At 42.8% G+C, this 20,303-nt stretch overlaps 1 protein-coding gene across 5 annotated transcripts in view; it reads right to left on the bottom strand.

Annotated features, from left to right (window-relative positions):
- The window catches only part of PI4KA (phosphatidylinositol 4-kinase alpha), a 120,669-nt gene extending 100,651 nt beyond the window's left edge, over positions 1-20,018 (bottom strand). For all 5 annotated transcript variants that reach the window (XM_063454477.1, XM_063454476.1, XM_063454475.1 and 2 more), the window contains exon 1: positions 19,880-20,018. In XM_063454477.1, the coding sequence (XP_063310547.1) occupies positions 19,880-19,984 (105 nt within the window). In that variant the 5' untranslated portion in view covers positions 19,985-20,018. The remainder of the gene's footprint in view (positions 1-19,879) is intronic.
- Between the last annotated feature and the right edge of the window lie 285 nt (positions 20,019-20,303).

A 20,303-nucleotide genomic window follows, 5' to 3' on the forward strand; every position in this document is an offset into this window, starting at 1 on the left:
AGGAGGGATTTTTAAAGGAACATACCCCCCATTTCCACCAAGGGGAGGCACCCATAATACGCTTTATTTTTCCAGAATATGTGAGTGCATTCTGATCACTAGAAGCTTTATTACAGTGTTTTAGCAATATTTGCACTGTTTTGTCCTCTATTATAGGCACACGAGCAGAATCCCAAAATTTTCCTATCAATTGCACAGTCTTGTTATATGGTTATCGGCTGGGAGATAACCTTGGGAAGCCGTGTACCCATCAGTTAAGTTTTTCTCTTGTGTTCTATCACTTGTTCACGGGTGTCCGTGTGTTTGTCATCCTCCTAAGGCACCTGCAATGGACGATAGACCTCCTCTCTTGCCTAGGTTTCCTCCTCAACTGGGAGAAGTCCTGCCTGACTCCTTCCAGATGCATAGAGTTCCTCGGTTTCACTGTGGACTAAGGAGCAGAGTTGCTGAGCCTTCCGAAGTCCAAGATTCGGACCATCTGCAAAGAGTTGCGTCAGACGCCGTCACGCCCGCAGATCACGCTACACCATCTGGCACAGATCACTGTCCTGCTGGCATCCTCAATACAAGCGATGTTTCTCCATTCCCCTCTCCATTATTGTTCCCTCCAAAGGCTGAAGATAGGTCATCTTCGCGACGACGCTTCCTATGCTGACATGGTTTCTCTGGACAATGAGACATGGGACGAATTGAATTGATAGATCCACAACCTATCTGCTTGGAATGACAAGGCCATCTTCGGTTCCCAACCAGAGTTCACCATGGATTCATACGCAAATCTCCACAGCTGGGGTGCCCACTGCAACGGCGTGACCACAGGTGGACGTTGGTCGGAGGATGAGGCCAGTCTCCAAATCAACGCTCTGGAGCTCCTGGCTGGTTTCTTTGCAATTCGGAGCTTCACATATGGGACTGCCAGCGCATGCATCCGCCCGCGCATGGACAACGCCTTGGCGGTTCGATAAGTCAATCACATGGGCGGCACCCAATCGGCAGCTCTGGCTTGCCTAGGGGAGGACTTTTGGGCATATTGCTTGGTCAGGGACTTGGTGGTATAGGCAGAATACTTTCCAGGTCTCCACAACACTCACGCGAACTGGAGTTCACGATAACTTTCTGACAGCAGCGACTGGAGATTGGACATTGGGGTGTTCTCTGCTATCTCGTCTCTCTGGGGACCTTTTGCCATTGACCTTTTTGCGTCACGACTCCACACCCAATTGCCACGGTTCAACAGCTGGTGCCGGCTGCGGAAGCAGTGGACATTTTCCTGCAGGACTGGAGCGGCTCCCTCCACTAGCCATGATCCCTTGGATCCTTCTCCAGGTTCGCCGCCAGCAGGCCAATTTGATCCTGCCTGCTCTGTTTTAGGGGACTCTGCTGCTGCAGTTTGCTGTGTATTTTCCCAGGCTGTTGCTGTCTTGACTGGACCCTCTTCTAGATCAGACAGGTCTGCGGCATCCACTACTGCTGGATGGATCCCTCCTGCTTCTAGCGTGGCGGATTTCCGAGGTCCCTGGGATGTCCGGGGGGGGGGTTCGGAAGCAACTAGAGCCTCCTGGTGGATGCATGGGCTCCCAGAACTTGACGGTCATATTGGACAGCTTGAAGAGCTTGGGCTGGCGCATGGATCCCGTTTCAGCACCTGTGACTGCAATCCTTCAATTCCTTACCTCATTATTCGAGGCTGGCTGTGCGTATCGCATGATTAATTTGTACAGGTCGGCCATTTCTTCAGCTCATAAAAGGTTTTGACGGTTGCCCCGTGGGCAAACATTCCATGGTATGCCAGTTGCTTCGGGGATCCTGACTGTCACGCCTACCTAGACCTCGTTACTCCTCCACTTGGTATGTCTCCTGCATGTTAACTCTCTTCGGTTCCTGGCCTCCTAACACAGACCTATCCTTACGGCAATTATCGGCCAGGTTGGTCTCTCTTTTCTGCCTCATTTCTTGCAAGAGGGTTTCGGAAGTTCACGCACTGGACTACAATGCACGGTCTTTCACTCCTGACGGGGTGACCTTTAACATCTCCAGGCGTACTAAGATGGCTATTCGGTCAGTATCGTATACGGCTTTAGCAGCTTCACGCCCGGTTGCTTGTTTGTGCGAGTATGAACTTCAGACTAGTGCGCATCGCTCTATATCGTCACCGTAACCTTTTCTCTCACTACGACATCCGTTTTCGCCAGTGTCCAGCAGTACCTTGACCCGCTGGGTGAAGTGGTGATGTTGTGGCTTCAGGTGCACGTCTGAAAGACTTGATGAGAACAGCAGACTGGTCGCGGGAATCCACATTTTGCAAATTTTATTTTCGGACGGTCCCTCACATTTTTTGGGCGGTCATTGGTTAACTTTAAGCTTGCAATATAAGCCTCCGTGTCTTGACAAAAAAATTACATGATTTTGCTATTTCATGATGAAAAGTCATGATTTTATGAAAGTCACAGAGGCGAGTATTGTCCCACCCTTCTGAGTTTGTTTAACTTGTTTATCCCTCCCTGCTGATTTTCTCTCATATAGGGATTGCAGGAGACGGTAGGTGTTATGTTGTATGCATTGTATTTATTTTGTGTTTATGTTCAAGTGTGCACTGGTTCGATTTTTCATGTTTATGCACTGTGGGTTTTGCACTGTTTGTAATACGGCCTGATATATGGGGAGTTCATGTTTATTGGCATTTGCAGTTTGGTTTTAGTACGGATTTAACCGTTGGGCTCCTGTTCTTTGTGTCTTCACAGCTTGATTCGGTGTTGCTCGATGGTCCTCACTTCTTCCCAGTGTGTTTCGCTTAAGATGGTTGGATTCTGTTACCGTCTTGAAGATTGTTTCCGGTTGAGAAGTTCCATGGACTGGCATTCACTGGATTTTGTTACCGTGTTTTCCAGATGTTGGGATTTTCCGTTGGTTCCTGTTTTATATCTCTCCTCATGATGTGTCCCATCTCCAAAGAAAGAGGAAGGTTTAGAGGTGCTTGCTGTTATACTGGGACCTGGATGGGGATTGGCTGGTGTCTCACTGTATATGTTCTATTTTTTTCTATTTGTATTCTTTGCTGCGATCGGTTGACAGTAAAGAAAGAGTTAAGCAATACTCGCCTCCGTGTCTTATATAAAATCATGGCTTTTCATCATGAAATAGCAAAATCATGTAATTAGCAAGTTCATCTGACAATAGTCATAAGTAGTTTAGACAAAAATTAATATAAGGCATGCACAGAGATTGGATTTTAAAAAAAAAAAGTAATTATATGGGGGGGCAGGCGGGGAGTGCTTCTGCAGTTCACTGTAGTGTTATAACTGATAAGCGAATACTTAGAAGAAGAAAAAAAACATATGTCCATGTCCAAAATCCTTCAATGTATGCTTCTCAACGATCCTGAATCTGGAAGGTCAGTTATGATTGAGGACCCCTGATGTACTACTTTTGCATATACCAGAAAAATATTATAGTAAAGCACATTTAAGACTTCATTAAATGTGTTTGCTCTGAGTAAGGCTAATGCAAGACCATACTTGCCATGCCGGAGTTCTACTGCAGATCTCTGTGCAACCCTTGGTTGGCTGGCATGCACACCTGGTGAATGTTTCCATTCCAGCAGTGCTTATCCCCATTGATGCGCATTGCATTGCCATCACATCCCGACTTCACTTCGGCCCTCTCATATCTTGGTCTAGTACGGTATTAGGAAATAGGCCAATGCTCACACATACCATTCTCCAAGTAAAGTCAACAGTGAAGCCAGCAGCCACGGCATCATGACATTATTTTCTGAAGTTCCTCACACTGCTTATTATATCTGCATAGATTTACAATTGCGGCAGACCAAACCTATTTTTCTCCCGGGGGGAAAGAGGGAAAACACCTGTAGGATCTGCTTTTCTATATCGAAACCTACAATCTGGCTATGCATGGATAGTAGGCATCACTGGCTCTCTGGATGAAAGAAGCTCAAAAAAAATAGATTTTTTTCATGTTATCTGTTAAACAAATAGTTTAACAAATAGTAATTGCCTATACCTCTAAATAAATAAATATATAACATGTATTTCTTAAAAAGATAAACAGTCAATGAGAGGCATTGAATGGGGAAAGAATTTATTTTTATGAAACTAGAGCAATTCTAAATAACGGAGTACAATCAAGTGTATAAGCAAAAGTTGTGTTTTGATTAGAATTGGTGAAAAAAACAGAAAGCTAGATTCTTAAAAATAAATCACAGATGTAAGCATGTTACGGAAGCCTAATATCCTTGTTATAACCCTGGGTATAGAAAATGCAGACTATTACTAAATAATTTGGATTTGGTTTGTCTTCTTTATTACACATCCATGTGACTGAATATTCTCTGTCATTGATGAAAGAGATGTATGCGGTCTTCTACGAGACACCTCAGAGATTATATCAGTAAACATTTTATCTGAATAAATATTTTAAGCGTTTTGCCTCCCCTATTTTAACTCATAGTGTTTTCTTCCTATCAGCCACTATCTTTTTGCTCTGTAAAAGTGAACATTTGATTGCTCGAAGCACAATAGCTGGATATGACCTAATGCACAGTTGTGAGAAGATTTATGGTGTATCCCATGGTATCACAGGATCTTCTGTGGGCTGTTTTGCATTTAGAGACAATCCTGCTTTAAAGGGATCTAGTGTTCAGTGAAAGTAGGTGCCAGATTTTCTGGTATTTTTACATGTACTTATTTTTTTTTTAAATGCCATATCTTTTCCTTACATGCTGTAAGCATTCTTAGAACAAAAAAAATAAAAATAAAAATAAATGTGTTCTTGTCACAATTGTCCTTTAAGGATGATTGTGCATGGATAAATCAACAGCAGTTTTTAGTAACAAATTGTAACCGCATTTCCTTTAACTAAAGACATGAAAAAATGTTTATGCACCATCACATAGCATTAAACCTGCCTACAGGTATATTGTAACCCCTGCATATTGTATATGTTCAGAATACAGCATCTGTTGTGTAAAGATTACCGACTATGTACATTAAATAAGACTGTTCACGGACTACATACTCTTTAGCCTCATCTCCCCATCTCTCATATCTCTAAGACTCTCCACCACTTTTCAGTTTTGTTTAGATTTTTTCAGGCTGTATAATTAACTTCACGAAAAGTGAATGTCTTTTTTACATCCCCCAACTCAATTACCAAAAGTTCAGAAAACACTTTCATGCCAGTCTTTCTTGCAGTACTTGGGCATCCAGCTTATATCAAGCACAAGTACTCCCTCACTGTCAATGCATTCCGATACATACTAGATATCATTGGCTATATGTTTGTTCCTTTCCCTCTCCATCTCTATAATATATATATATATATATATAAAATAGAGATATCCCCCTGCACTCACGCTTAAAGACAGTCCAATGCCGGGCGCACCACCAGAGCTCCAAATAATGTAGAAAAATAGAAGGGAAGGCTGCTCTCCGGACTTTAAAACATCAAACTTTTATTTAGAAATGGTTAAAAACGACCAACGTTTCGGTCCCCGCTCGGGACCTTCCTCAGGGTCAAAAAATAGAACAGCAGAACAATACAGTACAGTGCAACAGTGACCAATATATACCCAAATAATCAATTAGTTACTCACTCAGGTGTGTTTCCGTGCGTTCCCGCCATCACCCTGTGCTCTTCCGGGTATGCGCGTGCATACATGCGCGTCACGCCCCTTCAATTACGTGTCTACGTATTGGTTTACCCGTCACCCTGGAAACCATATCAACAAAACGGCCCGTTTGTGAAAACCGGACTGTGATCCACAGGATGAAGGATTCCGCAAATATACTTACAAAGAAAGTGCATCTAAGTGCTTCTAATTAAAACGATCTATTGCCAGTGAAAGAGGTTGTGCAAATAAATATCCATATAATTTATATTGATAACAAAAATAATGTGCATTAACCCCATGAGGGGTATGTGGGTAATTATATATACACAAAGTGTATAATGAATAGAGTAGTGGAAACGCTACTGTTTTCCTAGTAAAGTGCTAGTGACAAATATAAAGTGCTAATGACTATACACAAAACTGTGCAAGTAATGTAAACAAAGTGCAATACCCATGCATAGAGTAGCTTAAAGTGTTAAACAACTGTATATAACAGTGCATTACAATGACTCCAACATAAAACTACAACTAATAATAATACCCATTGCTTTCTATCACTAATTAAAAATTTTGCAATTAAAAATTCCTAGCCAGCTGTAAACCTTCATATAAACGAATGATAAGTATTGTTTTCATTTAACCCCATAGGAGCCACTGTATTCAATTGATGGATCCAAAAAGTCTCTTTTTTTGAAGGAGCATATTTCCTCTATCTCCACCTCTACGGGGGGGAGGAATGTGGTCTATACCCACAAACTTCAGTGATGCCAGTGGGTGCTTTTTTTCCAAAAAGTGCCGTGCAACCGGTTTATCTGATTGTCCATCCCTATAGGCTAACCTGATACTCGACCTGATACTGATGTCCTCTGATCCTTTCGCATAACTGTGTCTCCGTCTTGCCCACATAGTGGAGGCCGCATGGGCATACCAGTTTGTATACAACAAACTGGGTTTTACAAGTAATGGTATGCTTAATGTCATAAGTCCTGTTCATATGTGGGTGGTTGAATCTCTTAGCTGGAATCATATGCCCACATGTCACACACCCAAGGCACCGCACACTCCCTCGTATGTTATGTTTAACTGCACCTGAGTAGCTCTCCACTGGATCTGTACGAACCAGTATATCCTTGAGGCTTCTGTTCTTTTTGTAACAAATGAGTGGCCTCTCCTTAAAGATTTTTGGCAGGGTGTCGTCCGCTGATCGTTTTAATTAGAAGCACTTAGATGCACTTTCTTTGTAAGTATATTTGCGGAATCCTTCATCCTGTGGATCACAGTCCGGTTTTCACAAACGGGCCGTTTTGTTGATATGGTTTCCAGGGTGACGGGTAAACCAATACGTAGACACGTAATTGAAGGGGCGTGACGCGCATGTATGCGCGCGCATACCCGGAAGAGCACAGGGTGATGGCGGGAACGCACGGAAACACACCTGAGTGAGTAACTAATTGATTATTTGGGTATATATTGGTCACTGTTGCACTGTACTGTATTGTATTGTTCTGCTGTTCTATTTTTTGACCCTGAGGAAGGTCCCGAGCGGGGACCGAAACGTTGGTCGTTTTTAACCATTTCTAAATAAAAGTTTGATGTTTTAAAGTCCGGAGAGCAGCCTTCCCTTCTATTTTTCTACATTATTTGGAGCTCTGGTGGTGCGCCCGGCATTGGACTGTCTTTAAGCGTGAGTGCAGGGGATATCTCTATTTTCTATTATTTCCAAGGGAGTGTGGGGCTCTACCTCTCTGCCCTTTGTGCACCAGCATTGTGTGCTATTCATATTGCACTTTAAACAAAAATTGGAGCACGTTTAGCTCTCATACAGTCTGCACACAGTACCATCCTTTTTGGTCTATTGTCTGAGATGGATGAATTTTTAATGCTAGCTGGAAACCAGAATATGAATGCTGAAACCTTACAATTTACGCCGGAGGAGGCGGCCCAGATTTTATGGGAACAGACTAGCCAGGAATTACCCAATCAAAATACCACGAGGGATGTCTACTTTAAGCTATTACGTCTGCACAAGAAAAGCGTGGACTTAGATCTACATGGCTTGTTTTTATCAGACTACTTCAAAGCCAAGATGATTCCACGCGGTTTCAGGCTATTGAGCATACCCTCTATTGGGAGACACAAAGTGACAGTCTGTAGGGATTGGACCCATGTATTGAATAAAGCCTCTTTTGACCTGATACTCATTACCATCAAGGATGTAAAGAGTGACCTAGTGGAAGTGAAACAATAGATTCTTGCTATGGAGACTGAATTAGCGGTGATGTTGGCGTCTGCGGAGGGCTTAAAGCTACAACAACAACTTAAGATTGAGCTGCTGAAATACAAGAATTAATTGGTAAGATTCAAGAAACAGAAGTTTGAGATGGTTCAGCAGGATTATAAGGACCATCGGGTCTATCGGTGGCTCTCAGGCGACCGTCCACCTAGACCCAGACGCTTCCGTAAAAGGATTGTTTGTCCAAAGATTACAACAATCGATGTAACTTCTGGAGAATCAATGTCAGAGACCGATACGCCCAGTGCAGCATCACCTTTTTTAGACCAGGCCGATCCTGGCACGGTCACCAGGAGCAGGGTCAGAGGCAAAGACCTTACAGGAATAGGAGAGGACGTAAGGGCAGAGGTAGCAACAAGGGGAAAGCCTCCCCTCCGCAAGTAACCCCAGTATTCAACCTCTCCCACAGACAGCTCAGCAACCAAGAAATCAGTATCCTTAGCAAAGGACTTACATTTGTTCCTACTAGCCATGCTAACTCTTTTAAATGGAGTACCGAGCTGTTTACCATGGGCAGGAACATGAGACTTAAAGAATTTTTCCACACCATCAACAAAGATGAAGCACACCACATGCCCACAAAATCTGAGAGATTTAGAATAAAATCTACATTTGATCCTCAATCCACCAGAGCATCCATTAAGACCTTCCTGATGACTACATCTAAGATGGCACAGGAGGCCTTTTCGTATCCAAGGGGGAAGTTACACAATATCTCTAAACATGAACGGTCTATGCTTAAGAACCTTGCGCAGGACCACTCTATCATCATCCGCCAGGCGGATAAGGGAGGGGGCATAGTCGTTATGAATTATGTGGACTATGCTGAGGATTTGAAACAACAACTCCAAGATGTGAACACATACTGCCCCCTCGCAAGTGATCCCACTCTGGGGATTAAAAGGAAAATTGAAGATGTATTAGAGATGGGCCTTAGGGCTGACTTTATCAGTCTGGAGCTATACAGATTTTTGAACAAACCATTCCCTCGCACTCCAGTCATATATAGTATCCCCAAGATACACAAAGATTCTAACAAACCCCCGGGACGGCCCATTGTCTCGGCAATTGACGGCATACTGGAACCAATAGCCCAATGGCTCGACTTCATTTTTAAGGGGCCAGTTGAACAGCTTTACACTTGTATCAAAGACACACAAACGTTACTGGATAGAATTAGGAAGTTGGACCTCAACAACACAGCTCCAATTTTTATAACGATGGACGTGAAAAGTCTATATACGGCGATCCCCCACACAGGGGGCATTGAAGCTATGAGGCAAGTACTACATGGATCTTCCACCTATCAAGGACCGCCCATTGAATTTGTGTTGGAGTTATTGTCACTCATCCTTTACAACAACTACTTTCGTTTTGAGGACCAGTGGTACCTACAGGTGGCTGGTACATCGATGGGATCGGCGATGGCTCCCATGTACGCCAACGCGTACATGTACGTTTATGAAACCACCCATATCTTGATTCCATACCAGCATTCAATCATTGGATACTATCGTTATATCGACGACCTGCTGATCATTTGGCGTGGCACACATGAGGAAGCGGTTACCATGGTTGATGAATTGAATTCTCTCCCGCTACCTATACAGTTCACAGCGAACATCAATGGAGATCGAGTCCAATTTTTGGACCTTGAAATTTCGTATGGCAGTAATGGCATACAACATACATTATTCTCCAAACCCACGGACCGTAACACTCTGTTACATGCTAGGAGTGCTCATCCTACTGCCCTGATAAAATCAATCCCGAAAGCCCAATTCCAGAGAGTGATCCGCAACAATTCAGATAAAGACAAGGCTGAGATACAACTTGGGGTTATGACCCAAAAGTTTTTGGAAAGAGGATATGATGCTCATGTGTTGGACGATGCACTGTTGAAAGCTCGCTTGGCTCCGGTGCTCCCAAGTAAGAAACGTGAACAGAGACTGGTCTTCCCTATGACCTTCCACAATTCATCTAGCCAAATATCAGCCATTGTCAAAGACAACTGGAAAATGATTTCAGCGGACGACACCCTGCCAAAAATCTTTAAGGAGAGGCCACTCATTTGTTACAAAAAGAACAGAAGCCTCAAGGATATACTGGTTCGTACAGATCCAGTGGAGAGCTACTCAGGTGCAGTTAAACATAACATACGAGGGAGTGTGCGGTGCCTTGGGTGTGTGACATGTGGGCATATGATTCCAGCTAAGAGATTCAACCACCCACATATGAACAGGACTTATGACATTAAGCATACCATTACTTGTAAAACCCAGTTTGTTGTATACAAACTGGTATGCCCATGCAGCCTCCACTATGTGGGCAAGACGGAGACACAGTTATGCGAAAGGATCAGAGGACATCGGTCGAGTATCAGGTTAGCCTATAGGGATGGACAATCAGATAAACCGGTTGCACGGCACTTTTTGGAAAAAAAAGCACCCACTGGCATCACTGAAGTTTGTGGGTATAGACCACATTCCTCCCCCCCGTAGAGGTGGAGATAGAGGAAAGATGCTCCTTCAAAAAGAGACTTTTTGGATCCATCAATTGAATACAGTGGCTCCTATGGGGTTAAATGAAAACAATACTTATCATTCGTTTATATGAAGGTTTACAGCTGGCTAGGAATTTTTAATTGCAAAATTTTTAATTAGTGATAGAAAGCAATGGGTATTATTATTAGTTGTAGTTTTATGTTGGAGTCATTGTAATGCACTGTTATATACAGTTGTTTAACACTTTAAGCTACTCTATGCATGGGTATTGCACTTTGTTTACATTACTTGCACAGTTTTGTGTATAGTCATTAGCACTTTATATTTGTCACTAGCACTTTACTAGGAAAACAGTAGCGTTTCCACTACTCTATTCATTATACACTTTGTGTATATATAATTACCCACATACCCCTCATGGGGTTAATGCACATTATTTTTGTTATCAATATAAATTATATGGATATTTATTTGCACATCCTCTTTCACTGGCAATAGATCGTTTTAATTAGAAGCACTTAGATGCACTTTCTTTGTAAGTATATTTGCGGAATCCTTCATCCTGTGGATCACAGTCCGGTTTTCACAAACGGGCCGTTTTGTTGATATGGTTTCCAGGGTGACGGGTAAACCAATACGTAGACACGTAATTGAAGGGGCGTGACGCGCATGTATGCGCGCGCATACCCGGAAGAGCACAGGGTGATGGTGGGAACGCACGGAAACACACCTGAGTGAGTAACTAATTGATTATTTGGGTATATATTGGTCACTGTTGCACTGTACTGTATTGTTCTGCGGTTCTATTTTTTGACCCTGAGGAAGGTCCCGAGCGGGGACCGAAACATTGGTTGTTTTTAACCATTTCTAAATAAAAGTTTGATGTTTTAAAGTCCGGAGAGCAGCCTTCCCATATATATATATATATATACATACATATACATACATATACATACATATACATACATATACATACATATACATACATATACATACATATACATACATATACATACATATACATACATATACATACATATACATACATATACATACATACACATACATACACATACATACACATACATACACATACATACACACACATACACACACATACACACACATACACACACATACACACACATACACACACATACACACACATACACACACATACACACACATACACACACATACATACACATACATACACATACATACACATACATACACATACATACACATACATACACATACATACACATACATACACATACATATACATACATATACATACATACACATACATACACATACACATACATACACATACATACATACACATACATACACATACATACACATACATACACATACATACACATACATACACATACATACACACACATACACACACATACACACACATACATATACATACATATACATACACACACACACACACTACAAATAAATGATTTGGTTTTCAAGACACAATCTCAACAAACTCTCCTACCCAGTGACTCTAATGACCACTACATTCGGTTATCTCTACTTTGACGCAGGGCAATCCAGGAGTTATCTTTACAGGGCAAATGGGAGACATGGAGGGGCTGGTGAATGAGACACAAGGAGCGTCTCAAATGAGACAGAAACAAGTGAGGTGCAGCCTTCAACATGTGCCAGACCATTGAGGGTGGACCCATTCAACATGTCATTGAGAAAGGAAGAGGACTGATGACGATTTCATAAAGATTTCAATATGGTATGTATTCCTTTAATGTTCCTACAACATACTTGTATTTGCTATTCTTTCATTTTGTATTTGTGCTTAATAATTTAGGTTTTCAATGGTAAAATGTATTGGTCAGGAACGGAACCGATGTTTATTACATTGCAGTCTGTGGGAAATTAGTCCTCACTTTATGAACTAGTCTTCAGAACCAATTAGGTCGTAAAGTCGGGAACTACCTGTACTTCTCTTGTTGGTGCCAGCAGAACTTGAGTAGGGTACAGGTCAAGATATCCTCTTTTACATAGAGTGCCACAATATCCTCCCCTACAGAAATCACTTAATATTTGCAAATGTCACATTTCTGCAAGTCCCTCCTTTACGCTCACCAAGTGTCTTCTTTAACCTCCTTTGAATGGTTAAACTCTAGCTCACTATGGCAGGGTTGATTGCACACATATACTCTGTAGTTATCTACATATTGTGTTATACCCAAATCAATTCGAGCATTACGGAAATGGAGTACACTAACGCCCAACCTGAATGAAATGTCATTATGGAGAATTCTCTTAGCATCACCACATGTAACTAAACTAAATAAAGCTAACACGCTCTACTTATGTTGGTATCTATATAATATTGTTAACAAAAAAACAAAAAAAAGTTAAAAAAAAATACTCTTCTGCTTTCTCTGGTGTTTTCTACAGTACTCATATCTCAGGGAAATTACTTCAACAAATGTTGCAATAATGCTCTTGTAATCTTGTAGATATTTGGCACAGTGCCCTTGATACTATTCATACATCCATACACATTAAAGGGACACTATAGTCACCAGAACAACTACATCTTATTGTATTTGTTCTGGTGAGAATATTCATTCCCTTTAGGCGTTTTGCAATAAACACGTTTTTTAAGAGAAAGGGGCTAGGGATACCTCCACTGGCCACTCCTCAGATGGCTACTAGTGGTGCTTCCTGGAGACTTACATTCAGTGTCTACACCCTCTGCATGGAGACACTAAACTCTGCATGGAGACACTAAACTAAACAAAGGCGTAACTAGAAACCACCGGGCCCAGGTGCGAAAAAACTGCACTGGGCCAGGTGTCTTATCCCTCCCCGTTCCTCCATGTATCTCTCCCTCCCCGTTCCTCCATGTATCTCTCCCTCCCCGTTCCTCCATGTATCTCTCCCTCCCCGTTCCTCCATGTATCTCTCCCTCCCCGTTCCTCCATGTATCTCTCCCTCCCCGTTCCTCCATGTATCTCTCCCTCCCCATGTGTCTCCCCCACACCCATACATTTGTGACAGACATGCACAGACAATTTAGTTTTCTGAGGCCCACCCAGCATCCCTACCTTTTGGAGAGCTGGTGTGGGTCCTCTTTCTGGGGTCCAGTGTGGGGCTGTGCTGCCAGGGCTGGAATTAAGTCATATTCCGGCTCTCGGCATCAAAGAGGGCACGCAAGGGAGAAGAGAGGAACTCCCAGATCAGCCTCCCTCGCCGCCCACACTGCTGCGGCCTGCCTCCTCTTCTCCCATCTCTTTGCAGCATATATCGGCAGAATAGGAACCTGCCATCCAGGTAAGCAGGTGCCTACTCTGCCTTACTGCATAGGAGCCGATCAGGGGTGCACTAAGGTGGCCAGATGGCAACCTCCAGGGCCCGCTGTCAGATGGCTCCTGTCGACGAATTCACCTTCTGCGGCTCATGGTCACAGGGGTCAGTAGGCGGACAGGCCCAGTCGCAGCTGCGACCCCTGTGACTGTGTAAGTTCCAATGCATCTATATGAGGAGATGCTGATTGGCCAGGGCTGTGTTTGGCTTGTGCAGGCTCTGCTCCTGATTTGCCTCCTTGACAGTCTCAGCCAATCCAATGCCTTCCTATGGGAAATCATTGTGATAAGGCCAGATCATAACTTCTGATTATGTCAGTCAAGCAGACAGATCAGGGGCAGATAGCAGCAGCAGAATGGAATAAATGGAAGATTTTACTATATTTAGGATGATTTAGGGGAGGCCAGATGGTGTTTTTTAACACTAAAGGGTCAGGAATACATGTTCCTGACCCTATAGTGTTCCATTAACATTACAAATTTGCTTTGAATTCTTACTTTAATGAAAAACCCTGACAGTTTCTGATTGGTAGCAACTATCACATTCTCTTTGCTGCAGACAGCTATATGCCCCCTAATACAGCAAATTGAGTTTCCTAACATGAAAGCTACTGGACTGGCTTACACATGCTGTTAATTAAGCTTGGTGAAAGGGTCAGTCTAGTGATTTCCATAGATTTTACATAGTCTGTACCTTGACAAGAATTAAAGTGCTCCTGGCAGCTAGTGCCACATTTCCCTTATTGATGCTAAACAAAATTGTTTCAATAACTACAATGCTAAGAGACACAAAACTAAACTTTGAAAATAACCTGGAAACAAAGGAAAGTAAGGTTTGCCATTTAAGTATCTCTGCCTTAGTTTTAGGTAAATTGCAAGCATTCCACAAGGGATTGAAATCAAATTAATCCCACTTACAGCAGCGCATACTACATTCTTTAGACAGCAAGCAATGGAATAATAAAAAAAATAAAAAAAAAAGCCTCCTTGGCTGAGATCAATCTTCATGATCTCTGCTAATCCAAAGCTTTTTACATATTAAAAAAAAAATAATGCTGCTTTTTTTTTTTTTTTTTTTTTTTTTTTTACATCTAATACAAATAAAAAAATAAAAACTTTTAATATAATGTTTCTTTATTCTCTATATTTAACAAACATGTGTTGGTGGGGTGTAAAAAATAAAAAAAACCTTAATTGTTAGACTTATATTTATACAGCAACTAGACAACTCCATCTTGGCTCTCTGTCAATCAACGTTATAATCTCTGCCCTTTACCCCCCCTTGCAGTCAACATGGAGAAATAAAACACAGAAAAGGAGAAATGAAATTATGTTTGTAATTCTCTTCCTCGTCTACAAAGGAAGGCCTGGTTGTGCCTGGACTAAACAGGGCTCTAATGTTACTTGCTCGATCATTAAAGGGACACTATAGTCACCAGGACCACTACAGCTTAATGTAGTGGTCCTGGTGTCTAGATCATGTCCCTGCAGGCTCAGCAATGTAAACACCGCCTTTTTCAGAGAAAACAATAGGTGCTTGCTTAAGCACTGCTGTTGAGCATGGAGACGCTGAACACCCCCCCCCCCCCCCCCCCGTAGAGATGCATTTATCATGAAAACTGTACGCTGATGACACCCAGTTATATCTCTCCTCCCCGGACCTCTCCCCTGCCGTCCTGCAACGTGTCACTGCTTGCCTTTCTTCCATCTCTGACTGGATGTCCTCCCGCTTTCTGAAACTCAATCTCTAAAACTGAGCTCCTTGTCTTTCCTCCTAATACTGATCCTCCTCTTTCGCTCTCGCTTCAAGTTTGTGCTACCCACAACAGTCCATCCTTGCAAGCGCGCTGTCTTGGCGTCACACTTGATTCTGGCCTCACCTTTGAGCCTCACATCCAGCATGTTGCCAAATCCTGTAGATTCCATCTTAAAAACATAGCCCGCATCCGCCCTTTTCATGCACCAGATACTACCAAGAAGCTTGTCCATGCTCTAGTAATTTCCTGCATGGATTATTGGAACCCTCTCCTGATTGGTCTTCCCAAAAGTCGTACTGCACCGCTACAGTCCGTAATGAACGCTGCTGCCAGACTAATTTTCCTCTCTAGTCGTTTCTCGCACACCTCACCCCTCTGTCAGTCCTTACATTTGACTTCCTGTACTAATTCACACCTATAAAGCACTGAACAACTCTAGCCCCTCTTATATCTCCTCACAGATCCATAGGTATGTATGTCCCTTCTCGGTCTCTCCGCTCTGCCCGTGACAACCTCCTGTCCGTTGTTCGCACCCGTACGGCCAACTCACGCTTGCAGGACTTCTCGCGGGCGGCTCCCTTCCTATGGAATAGCCTGCCTACCTCCATCAGACTCTCCCCTAGTCTTGCATCTTTTAAGAAGTGCCTTAAAACCCATCTCTTTAGGAAAGCTTATGGCCTCCCAGAGTAACCTCTACCTCTCTTGCTCTCTCCTAAAGGGCAACCCCACCTTATTTGACTGCAAATTCCTGTCCTAATGTGTTTTACACCCCACCTCCTATAGAATGTAAGCTGAATTGAGCAGGGTCCTCTTCAACCTATTGTTCCTGTAAGTTCTTTGTAATTGTCCTATTTATAGTTAAATCCCCCTCTAATAATATTGTAAAGCGCTACGGAATCTGTTAGCGCTATATAAATGGCAATAATAATAATAATAATAATTGATTCAATGAAATTGGGTCATAGTAACAACCCCTGGATGTTGAGCTAAGGTAACATCTCAAGGACGTACTTGAAAACCAGAGTAACCTAAATGTACCTTTCCTGGTTAAATAAATACTTTATTATTTCTATGAGGAGATACTGATTGGAGCAGAGTAGCGCCCTGTCGCGCATGCGAAATAGCATCCCAATGCTTTCCTATGGAAAAGCATTGGATTGGCTGAGATAATCAAGAGGTGGAGATGGAGGTAGGACCAGCCACGTGAAAATGGGTGCTTTGGTGGAGAAAAGGTAACTAAAATCACTCCAAAGAGAGATTTAATGAAAAAAATGGTTAAATGGAAAAAAAAAAAAAACACTTGCAAAAACTGTAGCTGTTTCAAGCCCTCCCCTTCCAACCTAGCCCAGACTTGCTGTAGCTGTCCAATTACAGACTTTCCAGTGCAGTTCAATGAGACATCTTTACAAGGCAGATGCTCTACAGTTCCACATTTCTAGTTTTTTTTTTTAATTCTTTATTTTTGTATTGACAAAAATATACAGACAATTGTCAGGTAACAATGATCGGAATACAACGTAATTTTCATAACGCATTTCATATCTGTCTTACGGTTGCTTTATGATGGTCAATACTATTTTTTTTTTTTTTTATCAAGAACGTGAAAAGGAAAGATGGAAAAAAATGGAAAATCCTTTGCACTTTGCCCTGAAATACTTCCCAAAATATTACATTACCTTTAAAAACTATATTAATTACTACAAAAGACTGTCATAGGAGTAAACAGTAACCAAGAAGATGGAGAGTACAGTTTAAAGCTGCTCTGTTACAGAGGAAGTCTTTGAATAATTTGCAAAGACCCCTGACAGTGACTGCTCGCTAGCAGTGCGGAAGCCGAGGGGTGCATGGGGAGAACAATTATACTTACCTGAACCTGTCCCTCCCAGCCAACGTCATCTTTAAGTTCTGCTGCCAGGAGCCGATGTCAGCATTGCACAACACTGAGCTTTTTTTTTTTCCCTCTTTGCTGTCACTTATGCCTTGTTTCCACTGAGCGGTATGGTTCGGGTCGGTGCTAGGGATCGACCAATATTGAGTTTTTAGAGCAGCTACCGATAATCTGTGAACTTTCAGGCCGATAGCCGATAACTTACCGATATTCTGTACATTTACCATTTTGAAAAAATAAACTATTTCTACACAAATCTACTGTTAACTGAACATGTATATTATTATATTTTTTGCAAATCTTTTTTCTATTAATGTAAATGCACAAAATATACATGCCAGTCAGATTTTTTTATGTTTTTAAGAATATATATGTGTGTAGTGGATGCAGTGAGAATATTTGATTAGTGGATGCAGTGTGTGTTTGTGTAGTGTGTATATAATGAATGCAGAGTGTATGTGTTTGTGTAGTGCGTAGAGTGAATGCAGTGTGTGTAGTGTGCGCAAAGTGAATGCAGAGGGTGTGTGTGTAGTGTGTATATAGTTAATGCAGTGTATGTATATAATGAATGCAGAGTATTTGCGTGTGTTTGTGTAGTGTGTGTATAGTGAATGCAGTGTGTTTATATAATGCAGTGTGTGTATTTGTTTAGGTATGTAATGTGTGTAAAGGGGGGGGGCGCATTTTAATTTAAATATTTACATGTTTGTTTTGTTTTTTTAGTCCCCCATCCCTGCTTCTTACTTGGCCAGAGAGGGGGGGGATATGGCATCCCTGGTGGTCCCGTGGCATGGACCGTGCAGTGGGGGCCCACAGCAAGCTCTTACTTATCTTCCCAGCAGCTCCCTTCAGCTCCCCGGTCTAAATCTCACGGCCTGCGTGCCGTGCGGAGCGTTGCCATGGTAACCCGGGGCAACGCTCTGACGGCCGCGGGACTCGTGAGATTTAGACAGGGTGCTGAAGGGAGCTGCTGAGAAGGTAAGTAAGAGCTTGCTGCGGGCCCCCCATCACCACCGTGCTTGTCATGGGCCCGGCGGTCCTGGTCTGCAATATCGATATTGCCGAAAAACCCGTATATCGGCCGATAATATCGGCCAGACCGATAATCGGTCGATCCCTAGTCGGTGCAGATTGGAAGGGTGAGAATAGTCCAGCCTATTCAGGTGAGCATTTCCACTGAGAGTCAGACTGCCAGGGGGCATGCAGGGTTTAGACCAAATGCCTAGCGTGTCATTTGTCGTGAGCATTGACGTTTTCCTGTCTGCCAATCAATGGATTGTATAGTGTGACTCCAGTAGCTCTGCCCTAACCATACCATTTCCTATAGACCTACATCTGAAGGGGGCTCAGGAATTATGCGGTTTGGTTCGGTTGTATGGGCCACTTTCATAATGGAAACAGTTAAAATAACATACCAGACTGTACCAACCCGAACCATACCGCTCAGTGGAAAAGGAGCAGAAAGAACAATTTAGTGAATAAACATATAATGGTTTATTTATCAAACAATGAATTGCAAAGTTTAGACAACAAAAGAGTCATACTATGATTATGAAAGAAATGTAATAAATCAGCTATTTGCCTAAATGTTTGCATTGTATTCGCCACAAATATACTTTAGTTAATATCCCTCACACAGTCACAAACAAAAAACTATCCGGGTTTTTCATAAATGAGCTGACTGACCCACGGACCCCAGGTATGTGGTCAAACCAGTTTTAAATGGTTTGACTACTTACCTTGGGAGGACACCAGTGGGCTGTAATGGATGAGTTGCTTGCAGTGTTTCTTTAGATTTTAAAGTCAGTTAGAATTCCCACTTACATTAAAGGGCTAAAACAGCTGACCTGCAAATATATCTGATTTTTACCTAAAATGTGCTATTCCTTGTTGAATTCACACCTTATTAAAGGGTAGTAATAGTTAACATTTTGGCAATCAGGGTGTCCTGGATAAAATTCTCATGATGCTCTTCCAGCCACTCATCTTGCTGTACATAATCAATCATATAGTTCCACCATGTTTACCTGGACACAAATCACTTGTACATATTGATGGGCTGCACAAGAAAAGTGCTGCCCTTTACTGTGCAGAATTCCAAAGCTTCAAGAGGGAAATAAAGCATGAATCAGTGGGAAACAAACCAGCAGCACAAGAACCCCACTGACTGCATGGCACTGCACCCCGTCACCATGTACAGCCTGTAACCATGCAGGAGTGACATACAGTAAACAATGGGGATTCTGGTAACTCTAAAAACAAAGGATGTCAAACATGAACTATTTCTGCACACAGCAATTCCTGGTCCCTGTAAGTAACTCATAGTAACCAGGCAGCCAGCCAACCAGGCAGTAACCCCCAGTGACAGGTAAACACTGCCCCTCACTGACAGTGTGGTGACAGTCCCCCCCCCGAGCGATCCCCGCACACTGCGCCCCCGGGCCTGCAGGCTCACCTTCTCCAGGGCCGCCGGTCTCTGCACGGACAGTGAGCGGGCCAGGGACAGCACGGTGTTAAAATAAAACCCCCGGGAGCCGCAGCCACCCCCTTTGGCCGCCATGTTTCACCCGGTGGAGCCGTCAAATGACGTCACCAAATCCGATCATCGCACCCTGTCACATGACCGCCTCCCTCAGATGTGACGTGGGACACAACATGGCGGCTCGCACTGTTGCCTTGGAAACCGGAAATTCGTCAAAATCGATTTCAGGATTCCGAAACATTAACTACAAATGAGAGTGGGAAGCGGTAAGCGAGATATTGCTAGAAACTCACAAAACAAACGTTTCTTCTTGGGTTTTTATAAGATCGATTCCAACATAAGTTGGGCGGAAGAAGGGGCGTGATTGGGTTGATGACGTCAGAGTGAGGGCGGAAGT

The sequence above is a fragment of the Pelobates fuscus genome, chromosome 5 (genome assembly GCF_036172605.1).
Source record: "Pelobates fuscus isolate aPelFus1 chromosome 5, aPelFus1.pri, whole genome shotgun sequence".
NCBI classification, from domain to species: Eukaryota; Metazoa; Chordata; class Amphibia; order Anura; family Pelobatidae; genus Pelobates; species Pelobates fuscus.